The sequence below is a fragment of the Oryctolagus cuniculus genome, chromosome 7, assembly GCF_964237555.1.
Source record: "Oryctolagus cuniculus chromosome 7, mOryCun1.1, whole genome shotgun sequence".
In the NCBI taxonomy this organism is placed as follows: Eukaryota; Metazoa; Chordata; class Mammalia; order Lagomorpha; family Leporidae; genus Oryctolagus; species Oryctolagus cuniculus.
The window spans coordinates 23,754,213-23,773,035 of record NC_091438.1 but is presented as its reverse complement, the minus strand read 5'-3'; the positions used below and the strand labels follow the sequence as shown (position 1 = coordinate 23,773,035).

Sequence of the window (18,823 nt, the reverse complement as noted above, 5' to 3'; positions counted from 1 at the left end):
GGAGCTGGGCTCTGACACAGGTGTTTCTCCAGAGGCAGGCTGCCCGGCCGGCCGCCTGTACCGCGAGTGCCAGCCCGGTGAGGGCTGCCCCTTCTCCTGTGCCCACATCACGGGGCAAGTGGACTGCTTCGCCGACAGCTGCGAGGAAGGCTGCCACTGCCCCCAGGGTGCCTTCCAGCACCAGCTGGCCTGCGTGCAGGTCAGCACCCAGCTGGCCAGGAAGGGGGCCTCTGCCACTGTGCGTCCATACCCCACTGGCCCAGCCTCATCCCTGCCCTCCTGTGCAGGGGGTGGGGGTCCTCACTGCCCCTCTTTTACCTCCTCGCCCTTCACTCTGGCAGGCAGGTGCAGGGCTCAGCGGTGCTGCTTCAGCTCTGTGGAGCCCGGCTGGCACACCGGGATTCCTCTCCCAGTCCTGAAACTGGCTCTCCAGTGGCCTCCGCCCCCTCTCCTAGCCCAGTTCCTTAACCATTGCCACAGACCTGAGCAGCCAGCCGGTCCCACCTGCCTGACTTTAGAGACAAATGACACGGGGGCCCAGGGAAAGGGGCACATCAGAGCCGTGCAGTCAGCTGCAGAATTGACTCAGTCGTCCAATTCCTCCGTTTCCTGGATGGGGCTCTTTCTGCCTGTTGCCAAGCCCTGTCCTCTAAAGGCCTCTGTTCATACCTGCTGTGTCCTGCTTTAGTGCTCCACACATGTGGGGAAGCAGCTGATCCCTCGGGCTTAGCCCATGGGCCACGCACCTCTCACAATCATTCACACCCCTGACGCAAGGCAACAGTGCCCCTGCCCCCAGAGCCTCCTCCAGGTGCTCACACTGCCCCCTTCCCCGGTCTCCTTGGAGGATGTGCAAAGGCACTGTATCTTCTGCCCGCCCACTCAGGAGTGCCCCTGCGTGCTGACAGCGTGGCTGCTGCAGGAGCTGGGAGCCACAAGCACCCATCCTGGGGACTACCTGCCCTTTCTGGGAGAGGAGGCTCAGCCCCTTGGGCCTGGGGATGAGCTGGGCTCAGGCCAGATGCTTCGGATAGGCTGCGGCAACTGGTGAGGGGACTGTGGGGGCTGGACTGGGCAGCCTGGGGGAGATTTGAGGTCTAGGGAGGGGGTCTGGTCTGCTCTCTGGTCCTGAGCTAACCCTGGCTCCATCTCTTTGTCCTTTGGGGCCCACACCCTTCTCCCCGTCCACCCTCCCTGTGCCTCACCCCTGGCTTTCTCCCCAGCTCCTGTGCACATGGGAAGCTGTCCTGCTCCATGGAGGACTGCCCTGAGGCCCATGGTGGTTTTGGCCCCTGGAGCCTCTGGGGCCCGTGCTCGCGCTCCTGTGGCGGGCTGGGCACCCGTACACGCAGCCGCCAGTGTGTGCGCCCCCTGCACCCTCCTGGTGGCCAGGGCTGCCTTGGGCGCCATCAGGACCTGGAGTACTGCCCCAGCCCGGACTGCCCTGGTAAGGGAAGGGGGAAAGTGGTGGGCAGCACCAGGGCTGCTAGGGCTGGGTGAGTAGCGGCCGAATCCGCTTCCATCTGCCCCTCGTCCTCTGCTGCGTGTGTGTCCCTGTTGCTGTGTCTGGATCTTCCTTCCTCCCACCTGCTGGTTCTAGATGTTCACTGGGGCATATTCAGCTTGCACTTCGGAGCTCTTGGCAGAGGCACCATGCTGTATGTAGATGGGGGTGGGGGTGAGGATGGGCCCTGGCCGTGGAGTCCAGTGCCCGATTTCAACATGTGGTGAGCTCTATTTGAAGGTGCACAGTGCTGTGGAAAGTCAGGGAGAAAAAGATTCCCCTAGACGAGCAGTCCAGGAGGGCTTCCTGGAGGAGGCAGTTTCCGAGAGTTTTGAGGAATGGTGAGAACCTTGACAAGCATTAGAAGGGAAGGAATGCCAGGCAGCAGGAAAGGTTTAAGCAAAGGCTGGATCCTGTGAGAAAACACTGAGCCTGGAATGTCCACAGGAGAGGGAAGGCTGGGCCAAATTGTGACAGCTCGGGGTGGTGGCGCCCTGCCAGTGTGGACAGGGTGTGCTGAGCAGGGTTTCTTTTGACACAGGGGCTGAAGGGTCCACAGTGGAGCCAGTGACGGGCCTTCCAGGTAGCCCCAGACTCCCTGCACGTCTCCCACGTGGTCTCCCTTTGGGAAGAGAAATGCGGGCCCCTTTCCCTCTGCAGCCCTGCTTCCAGGAGGGGCTGGAGGCCAGGCTGACTCAGCTGGAGCTGCCCCTCCCTCCCGCTCCTCGCAGGTGGCTGGGGCCCGTGGTCCCCGTGGTCCCCATGCTCCCGCAGCTGCACAGACCCCACTCACCCTGCGTGGCGCAGCCGCAGCCGCCTCTGCCTTGCTAACTGCACTGTGGGGGACCCCACGCAGGAGCGCCCCTGCAACATGCCTTCATGCACAGGTGCGCCCGCCGGCTGTGATCTCCAACCCCAGCACGACCCCCAACCCCCCACACCTAATGGCCCGAGCAATGACCCATTTGTGCTGCTGACATCCAGCCACAAGTCAGTCCAACTCCAGACCTAGGTCTCTTTGCCAACCCCACCAGCTGTTGGGGAACCTGCCAATTTCCAGGAGATTCCTTGGTCCTATCCCACAGCAGCCCCATCAGTCTGGGTTTATTGCCCAGTGAGAGTCCAATCCTGAATGGGAGCCTTGCACTCTGGAAGAGGTCGAGGCTTCCCTCACAGAGGAGGTCTCCAGCTGAGCGAGGCAGGTGCGGAGAGGGCGAGGCAGGGTCTGCTGACTCCAGCTCCACTTGGACCTGCAGAGCTGCTGCCCCTGTGCTCCGGTCCTGGCTGTGTGCCTGGGAACTGCTCCTGGGCGGCCTGGGGCCCCTGGGCACCTTGCTCACGCAGCTGTGGGGTGGGCCAGCAGCGCCGCCTGCGGGCGTACCATCCTCCTGGGCCTGGCGGCCACTGGTGCCCAGACATCCTTACCGCTTACCAGGAGCGCCGCTTCTGCAACCTGCGTGCCTGCCCAGGTGAGAGCCAGGCTGGGAGAGACCAGGGCCTGCACCAGGCCCCTCCGTGGCTGTCCCCAGGGAGGCCCCCGTGCAAGTGTCCCTCCCAGGCCCCAAGCTGGCCTTAGCCAGCCTTGTCCTTGCCTCACCCTGACCCTGGCCCAGGTTTGTGGGATGTGTGCGGCCTCACTGCTGGAGCAGACCCCTCATGAAGCTGTCTTCTTGTGCACACAGTGCCCGGGGGCTGGTCACGCTGGAGCCCCTGGTCCTGGTGTGACCGGAGCTGTGGAGGAGGCCAGTCCCTGAGGAGCCGCAGCTGCTCGAGCCCCCCACCCAAGAATGGGGGTGCCCCCTGTGCTGGGGAGAGGCACCATGTCCGGCTCTGCAACCCCATGCCCTGTGGTATGGCAATGGTGACAGCCACTCCCAACCCTGTCGGGCTTCCTCTGCCGACTCTGTCCCCTGCCACCTCAAATGCTTCCCATCAGTGCCCATGTGACACACAGGGAGATGGGCTGCCACCCCACCCTCCAGGGGGGTGTGTCTGTCACCTGCACCCTGGCCCAGAGATGAGCTGCAGGAGCCCACCCCCTGCCCACCACACCCTCCTGCCATCTTCCCCCATCTCCAGCTCCTGAAAAACCACCTGATCCTGTCAAGATTTTGAGGGGTTTGCCAGTGACACAGTCAGGAGTGTGCCTAGTCCCTGTGGGGTATGGGCTGAGCCAGCTGGGCTGGAATTGAGCTCTGGACCCTCCGCTCCCCTATTTATATATATATATATATATATATATATATATATATATATATATATATTTGAAAGGTGCAGAGAGAGAGAGAGCTTCCATCTGCTGGTTTACTCCCCAAGCAGCCACAATGGCCAGGGCTGGGAGCCAGGAGCCAGAAGCTTCATCTGGGTCTCCCACATTGGGTGCAGGGGCCCAAGCACTCAGGCCATCCTCCACTGCTTCCCCAGGCACATTAGCAGGGAGCTGCATCAGGAGCGTAGCAGAGAGGACTTGAACCTTGCTCTATATGGGACACTAGCCTCACAGGCAATGGCTTAACCCATTCTGCCACAACGCCACTCACCCTGGCTACTCCTTCTTTAACTGACTCTCCCAGCCCTGTGAGCCCTGGCTCCTCTGTGGTGCCAGGCTCTCAGGGAGGCACTCGGCACCCACACTGCACCCCCACCCAGGCCCCTGGGGATGAGCACACAAATCCAGCCCTATTCCGCCAGGTGGGAGAACTTAATGGCGGATGACAACAAATCATTTTCTGCTGAAGACTGTCCCAACCCCAGGGCCTCCACAAGTACCTCTCATTTCCGTGGGCACCTGCATGGGAGGGGAGAAGCCAGGGAGGAGGAAAGGCCCCTGCTGGCGCCCTAGGGCTCAGCACTTTCCTCACTCTGGGCTTCCTCGCCACTCAGAGGAAGGCTGCCCAGCGGGCATGGAGCTGGTCACCTGCGCCAACCGCTGTCCCCGCCGCTGCTCGGACCTCCAGGATGGAGTTGTGTGTCAGGGAGACCAGGCGTGCCAGCCGGGCTGCCGTTGCTCCGAGGGTAGGTGCTGAAGTCTCTTCAGATGCATTTGGGGATGGCGCAGTGGGAAGGGGTGGTGGGGCCAGGGTGGCAGCACCAGCCTCCCTGCAGGGTCCCTGGAGCAGGATGGCGGCTGCGTGCCAATCGGGCACTGCGAGTGCACAGATGCACAGGGCCACAGCTGGGCCCCGGGGAGCCAGCACCAGGAGGCCTGCAACAACTGCTCCTGCTGGGCCGGCCGCCTCTCCTGCACGGCGCAGCCCTGCCCGCCTCCCACTCACTGTGCCTGGAGCCGCTGGTCAGCCTGGAGTCCCTGCAGCCACTCTTGTGGGCCTCACGGGCAGCAGAGCCGCTTCCGGTATGGGGTGAGGGGACGCTAGTGTCCCCTGTCCTACCAGGGCTTCCCTCTTCCCGGTGCTCCTACTTGGTGACATGGTGTTCCTTGGTCCTACTGTCTCTGCCAACTGCATGTCTCCTGTGCTGGGTCAGCTCTGTCCCTGGTCTCCTTAGCTGTCTTCTGTGCCACCCTAGAGTCTCTGCTGAGGGTATCTCCCCAGGAAGCAGAAGGGTGGGTGGTAAGGGCCTGAGCTGTCTCCTCACCTTCTCTGCCTGGGCCCTGCTCAGGTCCTCCACATCAGGTTCCTGGGCCCCAGAGTGTCAGGAGGAGCAATCACAGAGCCAGCCCTGCCCTCAGGCCCCATGCCCACCTCTGTGCCTGCATGGCACCCGCCCCCGAGCCCTAGGGGACAGCTGGCTGCAGGGCGAGTGCCAGCAGTGGTGAGTGCAGATGGGGAAGGTTGCCTGGGACCCTCCTGCTGCACAGCAGGGCCCCTGAATCTGAGTTTCTCCCCCAGCTCCTGCACCCCGGAGGGTGTGGTCTGCAAAGAAGACACCAAGTGTGCAGGTCTGGGCTGCATCCCACTGCCACTTCAGCCCACCCCACTGCCCTCATGCCCTGCCTGCTGTCTGCTCTGTGTCCCCTATTTCCCTCCACCCAACTGCCCACCCCCTGTGCCACAAAAGGTCCCCTCCCCTGCCCCTGCCTCAGCCTCTACTCTCCCAACCTCATTGTGCCCTCCCGCAGTGCCTGGGACCTGGACCATGTGGTCCCCCTGGTCCGACTGCCCCGTCTCCTGTGGAGGTGGAAACCAGGTTCGCAGCCGATCTTGTACGGGCCCGACCCCCAGCCCCGGGGGAACCCCGTGCCATGGCCCCAACACCCAGACACAACACTGCGGGCAGCAGCCTTGCCTGGACCTGCTGGAGGCCTGCTCCTGGGGCCCGTGGGGGCCCTGTTCCCAAAGCTGTGGCTCAGGCCTGGCCTCCCGCCCTGGGTCCTGCCCCTGCCTGCTGGCTGAGGCAGACCCCACCTGCAATGGCACCTTTGCCCACCTGGACACCCGAGCCTGCTACCTGGGGCCCTGCCTGGGTGAGTGTGCTTGGGAGGCAGGCCTGCTGCCCTGTTTTCCTGCCTTGGAGAAGTCGGGGATTAATGCGTGTTTCCTAACCCCCGGACCATCACCCAGAAACATGTCTTTGTTTACCCCCCAATCTTTTGCCCACTTCTTTTCCCCTTTTTTCCATTGCTTCCCTTCAGAGCCTTCTGTAATGTAGCTCCCTGCTGGGTGAGCGGGAGGCCAGTCTGAGGGGCCTCTGGTTCCCTCCTGGCCTTCTGCTGTGCCAGGGTCCTGGCTAGAGCTGGATGAGAGGGGAGGACAGGCACGGGAGAATCTGCAGGGCCCCAGGAGGCCCGAGCCTGATGTCCCCCACTCTGGTCCCTAGAGCAGTGCATGTGGAGCAGCTGGAGCAGCTGGACACGCTGCTCATGCCAGGTACTGGTGCAGCAGCGCTACCGACACCAGAGCCCCACCTCTGGAGATGCTGGGGCAGGGGCCACCTGCACACGTCTGGATGGCCACTTCCGGCCTTGTCTCACCAGCAACTGCTCAGGTGAGGCCCATCGGCGGGAAGCCAGGCAGCTGAGTCAGAGCAGTAGCTTCCAAGCGCTCTCCTGCACTCCCAGCTCTTCTCAGGGCAGACCCAGTGCCCCAGGACTTCAGAGCGGTTGCCTGCACCTGCACTGCCCCTGCCCCCGGTTCCTCCCCTGGCCTCAGCTACTCTCTCTTCCTAGCAGCTCTCCCCAAGCCCTCACCACCAGCTGCTGGCCCAACTGTCGGTTGCCCCTTAAAGTGGCCCCTAGGAGAGTGTACCATGTCCACCTCATCTCTGCCCCTGTTTCTCGTGTGCCAATCCCTGGAGTATGTGCCTGGCCTGTAACTCCGCAGCCCCCTCCTCCATGCAGCTTCCTGGCTCTCTGAGGCCCAGACTCTATGAGCCTTCCCTGGGGACATGGGTCTGTCGTGACATGCAGCAGGGCGCAGTCTTGTCCTCTCACCAGGTGACCCCGAGGGGCCTCCGTGGGAACTTGCAATCCGGCTCTGGGCGTCCAGAGTTGGGGAGGGTGTCTCTGGGCTGTTCTCCCATCGGTCTCTCTCCCCCTCACTCAGAGGACAGCTGCACACCTCCCTTTGAGTTCCAGCCCTGCGGCTCCCCCTGTGCTGGGCTCTGTGCCACACACCTGAGCCATCATCTCTGCCAGGACTTGCCGCCCTGCCAGCCTGGCTGCTACTGCCCCAAGGTGAGGGCTGGGACTGGGGGAGACTCCCGAGTGGAAGGAGGCCCACACTCCCTCTTCTTCTCTGCGATGCCCGTGGTGACCCCACTCTCTCCAAACACCTCAGTCCCTGGAGCCTCTTCCCAGTTCGTGTTCATTTTCCTGCCCATGTGCTCAACAATGCTCATGTGCACCTGCTGCAGGCCTGTGCTGGTATCCGGTGACAAAGTGATCACCAAACATTGCTTCCTCTGTCCCTCCTGCCACACAGGGGCTGCTGGAGCAAGCGGGGGGCTGCATCCCCCCAGAGGAGTGTAACTGCCAGCACACCTCAGAAGAGGGAGCCGGGTTGACCCTGGCCCCCGGGGACCACCTGCGACTGGGCTGTAAGGAGTGGTGAGTGACAAGGAAAGGCAGGGAGCACGAGAGGCCTGGGGCCAGAGAGTGGGCGGACAGCCTGACCCAGGCAAAGAAAGCCAAGATGAGGCCGGCGCCGCGGCTCACTAGGCTAATCCTCTGCCTTGCAGCGCCGGCACACCGGGTTCTAGTCCCGGTCGGGGCGCCAGATTCTGTCCCGATTGCCCCTCTTCCAGGCCAGCTCTCTGCTGTGGCCAGGGAGTACAGTGGAGGATGGCCCAAGTACTTGGGCCCTGCACCCCATGGGAGACCAGGATAAGTACCTGGCTCCTGCCATCGGATCAGCACGGTGTGCCGGCCGCAGCGTGCCGGCGCAGCGGCCATTGGAGGGTGAACCAACGGCAAAAGGAAGACCTTTCTCTCTGTCTCTTTCTCTCTCTCACTGTCCACTCTGCCTGTCAAAAAATAAAAAAAAAAAAAAAAGAAAAAGAAAAAAAAGAAAGCTAAGATGAGCCCGAGAGCCTAGTCCAGCCTCTGGCCAGGAGGCTCTAAGATGCCCAAGCTTACAGCTCCCTCATCCAGCCCCATATGCACCCCTCCATTTTCCCCTCCCAGCTCTGGGCTGGGTCCCACCCCACCCCCAGCTCACCCTGACTGACCCCTCCCCCACAGTGAATGCCAGCATGGAGCGCTTCAGTGCAGCAGCCAGGGCTGTCAAGGTAACCCTGGCCTTGGGAGACAGCGGTCCACGTAGCCTAGGACTGGGCAGGGCGGGGGCAGTTCCCAAGGAACCGGGAGGATGGGTCGCCTTCCCTGCACCCCACACCCCCCAACCTTACCTGTTTCCCACCTCTCTTGCCTCTGCTGGGCCAAGGGGCCTCTGGGAAAGGCACCCACGTACTGCCCTTTCTAGGTCTTCTGCCTCTGAGCGGCTGGTCGGAGTGGTCGCCCTGTGGGCCCTGCCTGCCTTCCAGCATCCTGGCCCCCTCCTCTAGAACCACCCTGGAGGGGCACTGGGCGCTGGACCCAGCCAGTCTCTCCCCAGCCTCGGCTCCCATGCTGGCTTCGGAGCAGCACCGCCACCGCCTCTGTCTGGACCCTGAGACAGGGAGACCCTGGGCTGGAGCCCCGGACCTCTGCACTGCCCCCCTCAGCCAGCACCGCCTCTGCCCTGACCCTGCGGTCTGCCGTGGTAATGGGGAGGGGTCTGGAATGTAGGTGGGGTGAGCTGGACAGGGGGCCCAGCCATGCGTCCATTCCGGTAGACAAGAGTTAGCCCACCTGCTAACCCTGGTGGATTTGAAGCTGGCTGGGGGCCAAGCAGTGGCAAGAAAGAGGCTTTGAGGCCAGCGCCGTGGCTCACTAGGCTAATCCTCCGCCTGTGTCGCCGGTACACCGGGTTCTAGTCCCGGTCGCTACTCTTCCAGTCCAGCTCTCTGCTGTGGCCCGGGAGTGCAGTGGAGGATGGCCCAAGTCCTTGGGCCCTGTACCCGCATGGGAGACCAGGAGAAGCACCTGGCTCCTGGCTTCGGATCAGCGGGGTGCGCCGGTCACAGCGGCCATTGGGGGGTGAACCAACAGAAAAGGAAGACCTTTCTGTCTCTCTCACTGTCCGCTCTGCCTGTCAAAAAAAAAAAAAAAAAAAAAAAGAGGCTTTGAGAAGAGAGCCTAGCAGGCCCAGTATTTGCTGGGGTGGAGCCCAAGGCCTCAGGTGGCAGCAGGAGGCAGGGAGAAAGGTGGTGCCTGGGAACTTCTATTTTGTCTTCCCAGATTCCTGCCAGTGGGGTCCGTGGGGGCCCTGGAGCCCTTGCCAGGTGCCCTGCAGTGGGGGATTCCGACTGCGCTGGAGAGACGCAGGGGGCCCCCTTGGAGGAGGCTGTCAGGGGCCATGGGCTCAGACTGAGAGCTGCAACGTGGGGTCTTGCCCAGGTAACTCCCATCCCAGCATGGAGGGGGCGAGGCTAGAACATCAGAGATGGCAACTGAGGAGGTCAGTGCAGTGGAGAGGAGGGTGCTGCCCTGGGATCCAGCAGCATCCCCAGCACAGCCTAATCTCCCGGTTCCCAGGGGAGAGCTGTGAGGCCCGGAACACTGTGGCCACCCTTGACTGTGCCAACCGGTGCCCTCGCAGCTGTATCGATCTGTGGGACCGTGTGCAGTGCCTGCAGGGACCCTGCCGCCCAGGTACCTTGGCCGTGGCCCTGCCAGGGAGTTCTGCCAGAGCCTGCCCCCTGCTCCCAAAGGGTGTGTGGTCTGGGGAGGGATAGGGCAGAGGGAGGTTCAGACTAGGGGATCATGAATTATATAGGGCAGGACCCTGGATCTTGGAGTCACCTTCGGCAACTGACAGCAAGCCCTGTATAAAGTGAGGCTCAGCTGAGCCCAGGCGGGTGCTCTCAGGGGCCTGAGGGCTGTGAGGTGGTGGCCACCTGTGGGATGATCTATAGCAGCCCCTCCTGTGCCCAGGGAGCCAGGGAGATTGTGGAGACCAAGCTTGGGACTCCATCTGGCTGCCAGAGGCTCCACCAGCACAGCCTGGCCTGACCAGTGAATCCTGTCTGTCCTCCCCACCCCCATCCCCAGGCTGCCGCTGTCCCCCTGGTCAGCTGGTGCAGGATGGGCACTGCGTGCCCATCTCCTCTTGCCGCTGTGGCCTTCCCAGTGCCAACGCCTCAAGGGAGCTGGTCCCAGCCGAGGTGGTGCAGCTGGACTGCCAGAACTGGTATGCCGCTTTGGTGGCCAGGCCAAGAGCCGGGGCAGGGGGCTCAGGTGGAGACTCGCAACAGGTCAGGGCTTATGGGTGCTACTAACTCTGACTCAGGCTTAAGCCTGCTTCGTACACTTTGTCCACAGCACCTGTGTCAATGGGTCCCTGGTGTGCCCACACCAAATGTGTCCAGTGCTGGGGCCTTGGTCAGCCTGGAGCACGTGCTCAGCTCCCTGTGGTGGGGGTACAATGAAGCGCCATCGGAGCTGCCAGGAGCACCCTGGAGGGGCACCATGCCAGGCCCAGGACACAGAGCAATGGCAGGCGTGCAGCCTGCAGCCTTGCCCTGGTGAGTGTCCTGGGTGGTGGGTACCTGTTCTTCCCTCTGCCGCAGCCCTGTCCCAGCTGTGGGGAGGGATGTCTGAGGTAGCCTGTCCCCAGGTTCACTCTCCTCACTGCCTGTGCACCCTCCGCAGAGTGCCCCCCTGGCCAGGTGCTCACGTCCTGTGCCACCTTGTGTCCACACCTCTGCTCCCACCTGCAGCCCGGCACCGTCTGTGTGCAGGAACCCTGCCAGCCTGGCTGTGGCTGCCCTAGTGGGCAGGTGGGTACGGGTCCTGACTCCTGCGTGGGGGAAGTAGGCTATGGGGAGGGAAGAGGAGGTGGTCCAAGTGTAACTGAGCCTGCCCGCTTCAGCTGCTGCACAACGGCACGTGTGTGCCGCCCGCTGCCTGCCCCTGCCCTCAGCTCACTCTGCCCTGGGGCCTCAACTTGACCCTTGAAGAGCAGGCCCAGGAGCTGCCCCCAGGGACCATGCTCACCCAGAACTGCACCCGCTGGTGAGGACATGCGAGCCCAGTGGTGGGTGGGGGTAGAGGAGGGGTCTGGGGGGATCAGGGCAAAAGTGGGGGTGGGGAGAAGGGAGCGGGAGACATCTGAGCCTGTACTTCTGTCTTCCCAGTGTCTGCCAAGGTGGCGCCTTCAGCTGCTCCCTCACCGACTGTCAGGGTGAGATGTGGCTGTCCCTGCCCTGCTGGCCCTCAAAGCCAAGGCTGAGGAGGAGAGGAGTGCCCTGCCCCCAAGCCCAGGCCAAGCTACCTCCTTCAGGAAGCCCCTTCCAATCTGTCCCCACTGATGCCTCCCTGACCTGAGACCCATCACTCCCTGGGCACTGAGCGTGTTGCCTCTTGCTCACAGCAGCAATCACCAATGTACTGTGTGCGCCAAGTCAGGGCTGTGGGTGATGCCAGGGAGTAAAGGTTCTTGCCAATGAGAAAGCTGAGGTGCAGAGGTGCAGAGGCTTGAGCAGAAGCAAGGGGCCTGGCCTGGCAGTCCCCAGGCCCAGGTGTGTGTGGTCTGTGCAGCATGGCCCCAGCTGATCAAGACTAAGGGCCCAGCACTGTGTGCCCAGCTCTGCCCTACTGGGCTCTGGATTCAGAATAATGTGTGGCTGGGTGCAGCCTCAGCCTGGCTGGTAAGGGTGGATGACCCAGCAGAACAGGTGCAGCAGGAGACAGTCTCTGGGTCTCTGAGAAGAAGGCAGCACCACAGGATGTGACGTCATTGTTGAGAATGCAGAGGTCAGGGTAGACAAGATTGGTTGGGGGGGCTTCCTGAAGGAGGTGAGACCTGACCTGAGCCCAGCTAGTGTTTGGGTGGGTGGATTAGAGCAAGAGGTGTGGGTAGGAGCCCCTGGGAAGGGAGGAGGGACGGGAGGGCTGCCCAGCGAGGTGGTGGTGTGGGCAGGAGTTGTGGAGGGAAGATGCAGGCTGGATCCAGGCTGAGATGGGGTGCATGGTCTTCCGGGCAGTGTGCCCCCCAGGGGAAATATGGCAGCAGGTGGCCACCGGGGAGCTTGGGCCCTGCGAGCAGACATGCCAGGAGACAAACACCACAGAGGCTCTGAGCAACTGCAGTGCCTCACAGGACCCCGGCTGCGTGTGCCAGCGAGGGCACTTCCGCAGCCTGGCGGGCCCCTGCGTCCCTGCAGACCTCTGCGAGTGCTGGCACCATGGGCATCCCCACTTGGTGAGACACCATGCCTTCGGCCGCTGCCCCCATCCTGAACCCAGCCTCCCCACCCAGTGAATTTGATCTGTAGCCCTACCCCACTCTGGCCATAGCCCTGCCCCGCCCAGCCACTCTGCAGCCCTGCAGCAGCACACAGGGCTTGGCTGGCTCTCTCTGGGACTGGGTCCTCTTGCTCTGGCCCCAGCGGTCCATCTCCATCCTGAGACTCTTCTTGCCCCTACTCTGGTCCAAGTCCACTGCCCGGCTGTGCGCTCCCAGGCTGGGTTTGGGGATCTGGGGTGATATCAAAAAGAAGGGCACCAGCCAGGGAGACCAAAGGGAAAATCTGCCCTCCCTCTCCCCAGCCCGGATCTGAATGGCAGGAGGACTGTGAGAGCTGCCACTGCCTTAATGGCAGGAGTGTCTGCGCCCGGCACTGTCCCCTCCTCACCTGTGCTCAGGTAACCCTGCAGCCCTACTACCCTCTGGAGGTGGCTCCCTGGGCTCCTTGTCCAAGGCTGGTCCCAGGGGCTTGGGCTATCAGCACCACCTACTGAGTGGATCTGGGACGGCTCCCTCTACAGGGCGAGGTGAAGGTGCAGGAGCCGGGGAACTGTTGTCCCACGTGCCGCCTGGAGGCTCTGGGTATGGAGGGGACCTGGGGTACCTCCTGCACTGCCTCTCTCTGGCCTGGTTCCTTCTTCCCAACCACCCCCTACAACTGGCATTTTCGGCCTAGCATGTGCCTGCTCCAGGGGGTCTGAGCAGTGACGACTCCCATGCCTGGCCATCCCCGCCCCACAGGCTCCCCTCAGTCACAGGCTCTGCCCCTCTGCACTGCAGAGTCCCCCTCCCCCTGCCCCTCCTCCTGCCATATTCGCCTGCTCCTCCCCTACAGCACCCTGCCGGCACCTCACGGAGCTTCGAAACCTCAGCAAGGGCCCCTGCCACCTGGATCAGGTAGAAGTGAGCTACTGCAGTGGGCACTGCCCATCCAGCACCAATGTCATGCCTGAGGTGAGCCAGGGACTGCTGTACTGGCCCAGGGGCCTGGTCACTGGGCACAGCCTGGAGGGCACCAAGGGCATTCTCCATTCTCACAGCTCTGATAGGCAGGCAGGACAGACAGATGGCCAGGGCCTTGCACCGAGGCACTGTCTACGCCAGCGATCTGCCTCTTCCCGGGGAGCTCTACACTTGCTGCAGCCCCCACAGGCTCCTTTGCCCACCCCACGGTGCCCCCTCCAGGGACACGAGGAGCCAAGATAGACTCTAATACCTGGGCCCAGCATACAGAGTAAGAGCTCCTAGGAGACGGCTGCCATATTCATTTCCCAGCAGGGCGCTGTATAGGGCAGGTCCCGAGAGACTTGCAGTGGCTCTGCTCTGCACTCGCTCTCCCTGGACCCAGAAGCCCAGCCCTGCTTGTTGTTAGGATCTTCCTAGGGACTCTGTGCCCACCCCTTCACATAGCCCGCTAACCCTGAGCCTGGGGAGCTGCTGCTCAAGATCCGCACAGCCAGGGCCTGGCCATCTCTGAATGAAACAGCCCGACCCCTCCTCTGTGGCCCTTCCTCCCTGCTGGGCCCACCTGGGTCATGTCGTCCTGGAAGAAAGACAAAGCTGCCCGCTAGGGGCACTCCCTGTCCTGGGAATGCGTTCCCTAGTCACCTTGGGAATTTGTTTTTAAAGATTTATTTATTTTGAAAGTCAGAGTTACAGACAGAGGAGAGAAAGAGAGAGAGAGAGAGAGAGAGAGATCTTCTACCCGCTGGTTCACTCCCCAGATGGTGTAATAGCCAGTACTGGGCCAGACCAAAGCCAGGAACCAGGAGCATCATCCAGGTCTCCCAAGTAGGTGGCAGGGGCCCAAACACTTGGGCCATCTTCTGCTGCTTTTCTCAGGCCATTAACAGGGAGCTGGATAAAAAGTGGAGCAGCTGGGACACAAACCAGCACCCATTTGGGATGCCAGTGTCACAGGCAACAACCTTACTTGCTATGCCACAACGCCAGCCCTCACTTTGGGGATTTTTAAAGAAAGAAAGTCATTAAGAGATTCCTTCCCTCCTCCACCCCTGGGAAAGGAAATTGAATGATCGTGGGATAAAAATTGGAGGTAGATTCTTTTTCACCCAACAAGCTTTTATAGTTTTTGAACTTGGTATTGTGTGAATGTATTACCAATTTCAAAGCACAGTTAGAAATACAATTATAGGCACAATTAAATCACATGCTCAGAGGAACCCTATACTCATGGAGCAAGAGGAGTGTGCTTTGGAGGTAGCTTGCATTTAGGACTTGAACAGTTAGGGCTTAATTGTTTGCAGTTCCTTATCTTATTGGTCTGTCTTTCCTACTACACTGTAAGCCCCTCGGGGTAGAAGCTGTGGCTTTCCCCTGCTGTCAGAAGGCAGTCTTTGAACCTGTAGAAGTTGAGGTTCAGATTGGAGTGGAGGTTGGCGTGAAGGAGGTGGGCTTCCTGGGGAACGGAGACTTGGGGGTGACACTGCCCCACCTCCCTTGGATGGGACAGGGCCAGGAAAGGGAGGGAGCTCCATTCTGCCCCCTGTCTCGCCCAGGAGCCCTACCTGCAGAGCCAGTGCGACTGCTGTAGCTACCGCCTGGACCCTGAGAGCCCGGTGCGGATCCTGAACCTGCACTGTCCCGGAGGCCGCTCTGAGCCGGTGGTGCTTCCAGTCATCCACGGCTGCCAGTGCAGCGCCTGCCAGGGTGGGTCTGCGCGGGGTTCCGGGTGGGGGCGGAGCCGGGAGCTGTGAGCCAGCCCCTCACCTCGTTCTTCCTTGAGTGCTTCTAGTCCGACCCTTGCCCCTCTTCTCCTTACTCCAGTTCATTTCTTCTCCTATTACACAGTAGTGTCCGTGTGTGGAGTAATCAATCCTGGGAGGAGCACAGTGCCAGGGCTGGTGTTTGCTCTGGGCTGTTTCCCTCCCCTGACCTGCCTCCCGCCCTCCTGCCCTGACCACTCTGTCTCTGTTGCTGTCCCCTCTCTCCCTTGCTTGTCCCCAGGAGGTGACTTCTCAAAGCGCTGACAGGCCCCACTCAATGAGTCTACTGCCGCTGTTGTCCTCTTTGGATTCTGATGCCCTGGCCACCTCCTCCCCGGCCTGCCCACCTACCCCTGACCAAGGATCCATGCACTAGCAGACCCTAAATAAAGTGACACTGACAGCATGGCTGACTGACAGCATGGCTGTGTGTGGCGTTTCTGTCTTGGGGCCCAGCAGGGAGAAAGTGGAAGAGGGGCTCTGAGACCTGCCCTGGGCTTGGGCAAAGAGGTGTCTCCTGGGGTCCTCTGTGAACAGATTCACCATGGCACTCACAGTGGTTGGTGACCTTGGGCAAGTCACTTCCTGTATCTGAGCCTGCTTCCTCATCTGCAGCAGGACAGGGTAGAATAAAAGTCTGAAGACCTCTCGCATTGGATGTAGCCAGTGTCCTAGATCATATCCCTCACCTTGATGTGATTTCAGCTGCAGTGTGGCAGAGCTCCACGCAGGCTCTGACATGTGCTTCCCCTGTGTCCTCCTCCTCCTCCTCCTCTCTTCTTCTTCTTCAGATTTATTTATTTGAAAGGCAGAGTTACAGAGAGGCAGAGAGAGAGAGAGAGAAAGAGAGAGAGAGAGAGAGAGAGGTCTTCCATCTGCTGGTTCACTCACCAAATGGCCAGAGCTGAGCCAATCTGAAGCCAGGAACCACGAGCTTCTTCCGGGTCTCCAATGTGGGTGCAGGGGCCCAAGTGCTTGGGCCATATTCCACCACTTTCCTAGGCCATTAGTAGGGAGCTGGATCGGAAGTGGAACAGCTGGCACTTGAACTGGCACCCATATAGGATGCTAGCGTTGCAGGCGACAGCTTTACCCACTATGCTACAATGCTGGCCCCAAATGTGAAGTTTATAGGTGTACGTCAATGACTTTTAAGTTACATTAAGTTTTAAACATTTCCATCATTTCACACTCATTTGCAGTCAGTCCACCTCACTTCCAGCACAGGCAACCATTAAACTGTTTTCTCTCCCAGTAGATTTGTCTTTTCCCGATACTTCATATAAATGTCGCAGTTCTTCCAATTAGCATGATGATTTCAAGGTCTGCCCCTATTATAATACAGCACGTATCAATAGCTCATTCCATTTTATTGCTGAATTTTCCATTGTATGGACATGTGACACTTGGTCTGTTTTTTTCAGTCAATGGACACTTGAGTCCTTTCTTCCCTCCTTTCTTTGTTATGAATAAAGTTGTTACTAACATTCCTGTACAGGTCTTTTTGTGAACATATGTTTTAAGTTCTCTTGGGTATACTATACTTACCAGTGGAATTGCTGGGTCATATGGTAAATTTAGGTGTAGTTTTTCTTCTGTTAATTAATTAGAGAGAGAGAGAGAGAGAGAGAGAGAGAATGAGAGAGAGAGAGATCCCTTCCACTGGCCAGGGCTGGACCACACAAAGTCAGGAGCCAGGAACTCAACCTAACTGTCTTATGTGGGCAACAGGAACCCAATTTCTTGAGCCAGGAGGCACATTAGCAGGAAGCTGGAATCAACACTGAAACCCAGGCACTCTTGTAGGGAATGTGAGTGTCCCAAGTGGGATACAAATGCCTTCCCCATTTATGTTTAATTTTTAAAGAAACTGGCAAACTATTTTCCAAAGCACCTGTAGCATTTTGCATTCCCACTGGCAATATATGAGAATTTTTTTCTCCACATCCTCTCCAACACTTGTTGGTATCAGTCTTTTAAAAATAAAAAACACATTCAGTGGGTGTGAAGTAGCATCTTGATGCAGCTTTGGATTGCATTTCCTTGATGACTAAAGATGCTGAGCATTTTTTCCGGTGGGCTTATTTGCCATAGTACATCTTCTTTTCAAGCTTCTTCTGTTCTATACACTTGGCCTGTACATGAGAACAGCTGGAAGCACAAGCGCAGGGATAGGATGTAGTTAAAGCGATCCCTCCTGCTGAGGATGAGAGGGGCAGATGAATGTGGCGATTTCAGAAGCAGCATCAAGTCCTTAATGCCTAGGGACGTGATCACTACAATGTACATTTGTATCATCTTTTCTTTTTTTAAGATTTTATTTATTTGAGAGGTAGAATTACAGACAGAGAGAGGGATCGACTGAGAGAAAGATCTTCCATCTCCTGGTTCATTCCCCAAATGGACGCAACGGCGGGAGCTGGGCTGCTCTGAAGCCAGGATCCAGGAACTTCTTCCAGGTCTCCCATGTGGGTGCAGGGGCCTGAGGACTTGGGCCATCTTCTACTGCTTTCCCAGGCCATAGCAGAGAGCTGGATTGGAAGTGGAGCAGCCAGGACTGGAACCGGCACCCATCTGGGATGGTGGTGCTGCAAGTGGAGGCTTAGCCCATCAGTTTTTCCTCTTCCTTGTTCTCCTTTCCCAAGTCCCACAGCCCTGCCTTGTGGGATCTGTTTCCAGGACCACATCCTTGTCTCAGGCTACACGTCCAGAATGTGGTCGAGAGGATGGAAATCAGGCTAGAGAGCCCTGCTCCAGTACTTGGTGATGCCTTATCTTACTAACACTCTTCAGACAGCTGCACACATGACAGTCCTATCCAGCTACAGTAATTGGCAAAGGGGAGAGGGCCTGGGAGTGATGCAAAAGACTCTTGGGTGAACAGTGAGAACCTGGATTATGAAGCAGGGGCCCTGCTATGCCAAGTCAATGGGATTTCTGCAAGGGGCTACCATGGAGCATACACACATTCTATGTGCTTCCTAGAAAATGTTCTTTCCTGCAAATCCTTTCTCATCCTCTGACTTCATTTTCCTACCCTTCCAGCTTCCATATGGTCACCAACACCCTCATCCTGTGCCTCTTCACTGTGGTCCTCAAGCACCCGGGTTCTTCCATTTTCTATACCGGTCAACTCCTTCTTCTACTTCTCATCCTCCTCCTCCTTCTATTTATTTATTTTATTTAAAAGAGAGAGAAAGCAAAGAAAGAAAGAGAGAGACCAAGAGACCATCTGCTGGTTCCTTCTCCAAATGCCTGGAACAGGCAAGGCTGGGCCAGGTCATGACAAGTCAGGTCTCAATCCAGATCTCCCATATGGTGGAATAAACCCAAGTCCTTGAGCCTTTGCCAGCTACTCTCCAGGGTGTGCATTAGCAGGAAGGTAGAATTGGAAGCACAGCTAGGATTAAAAATCAGGCACTGCAATATGGGATGCATATGTCCCAAGTGGTGTCCTAACCACTGTGGCAAATGCCCTTCCCTTCCTTCCTTCTTCCCCCCTTGCCTCCTTCCCTCCCTCTCATCTGCTCCTCTCTTTTCTTCCCAGAAAGGATGAGCACCTTCAGTTCCTTCTCCCAACTCCTAGAGAGTCTAAATCCTCAGTCAATACCGACATCTAACTTTTCTACTTATACCTGCATGTGATGTTGGAAAGGGCTTCGCATACTGGGAATTCAGTGTTCTGTCCATGTCAGTGATAACCCCTGCAGGTATCTGGGTGCACAAGGCCAACTGTGATTTAAAAAAATGGTGACAGAGCATTAACACAAAATGAAAGGCAACAGTGAGATGAGCCCTAGCCAAAGCAGTGCTTCTGTGGTTGTTCCAATGAGCTCAGATCAACCCCA

The 18,823-nt window shown here is 59.1% G+C and overlaps 1 protein-coding gene across 1 annotated transcript in view; it reads left to right on the top strand.

Moving 5' to 3' along the window:
- The window catches only part of SSPOP (SCO-spondin), a 50,955-nt gene extending 35,574 nt beyond the window's left edge, over positions 1-15,381 (top strand). The window contains exons 73-102 of the mRNA XM_070076852.1: positions 33-199; positions 887-1,047; positions 1,224-1,447; positions 2,046-2,087; positions 2,236-2,391; positions 2,761-2,973; positions 3,187-3,354; positions 4,388-4,519; positions 4,610-4,856; positions 5,123-5,275; positions 5,353-5,402; positions 5,583-5,927; positions 6,281-6,448; positions 7,006-7,136; positions 7,384-7,508; positions 8,142-8,188; positions 8,383-8,661; positions 9,240-9,398; positions 9,537-9,653; positions 10,053-10,191; positions 10,323-10,525; positions 10,653-10,780; positions 10,873-11,015; positions 11,138-11,184; positions 11,987-12,204; positions 12,552-12,647; positions 12,771-12,831; positions 13,085-13,203; positions 14,769-14,919; positions 15,217-15,381. Of these exons, the coding sequence (XP_069932953.1) occupies positions 33-199; positions 887-1,047; positions 1,224-1,447; positions 2,046-2,087; positions 2,236-2,391; positions 2,761-2,973; positions 3,187-3,354; positions 4,388-4,519; positions 4,610-4,856; positions 5,123-5,275; positions 5,353-5,402; positions 5,583-5,927; positions 6,281-6,448; positions 7,006-7,136; positions 7,384-7,508; positions 8,142-8,188; positions 8,383-8,661; positions 9,240-9,398; positions 9,537-9,653; positions 10,053-10,191; positions 10,323-10,525; positions 10,653-10,780; positions 10,873-11,015; positions 11,138-11,184; positions 11,987-12,204; positions 12,552-12,647; positions 12,771-12,831; positions 13,085-13,203; positions 14,769-14,919; positions 15,217-15,239 (4,412 nt within the window). The 3' untranslated portion in view covers positions 15,240-15,381. The remainder of the gene's footprint in view (positions 1-32; positions 200-886; positions 1,048-1,223; positions 1,448-2,045; positions 2,088-2,235; positions 2,392-2,760; positions 2,974-3,186; positions 3,355-4,387; positions 4,520-4,609; positions 4,857-5,122; positions 5,276-5,352; positions 5,403-5,582; positions 5,928-6,280; positions 6,449-7,005; positions 7,137-7,383; positions 7,509-8,141; positions 8,189-8,382; positions 8,662-9,239; positions 9,399-9,536; positions 9,654-10,052; positions 10,192-10,322; positions 10,526-10,652; positions 10,781-10,872; positions 11,016-11,137; positions 11,185-11,986; positions 12,205-12,551; positions 12,648-12,770; positions 12,832-13,084; positions 13,204-14,768; positions 14,920-15,216) is intronic.
- Positions 15,382-18,823: the final 3,442 nt, after the last annotated feature.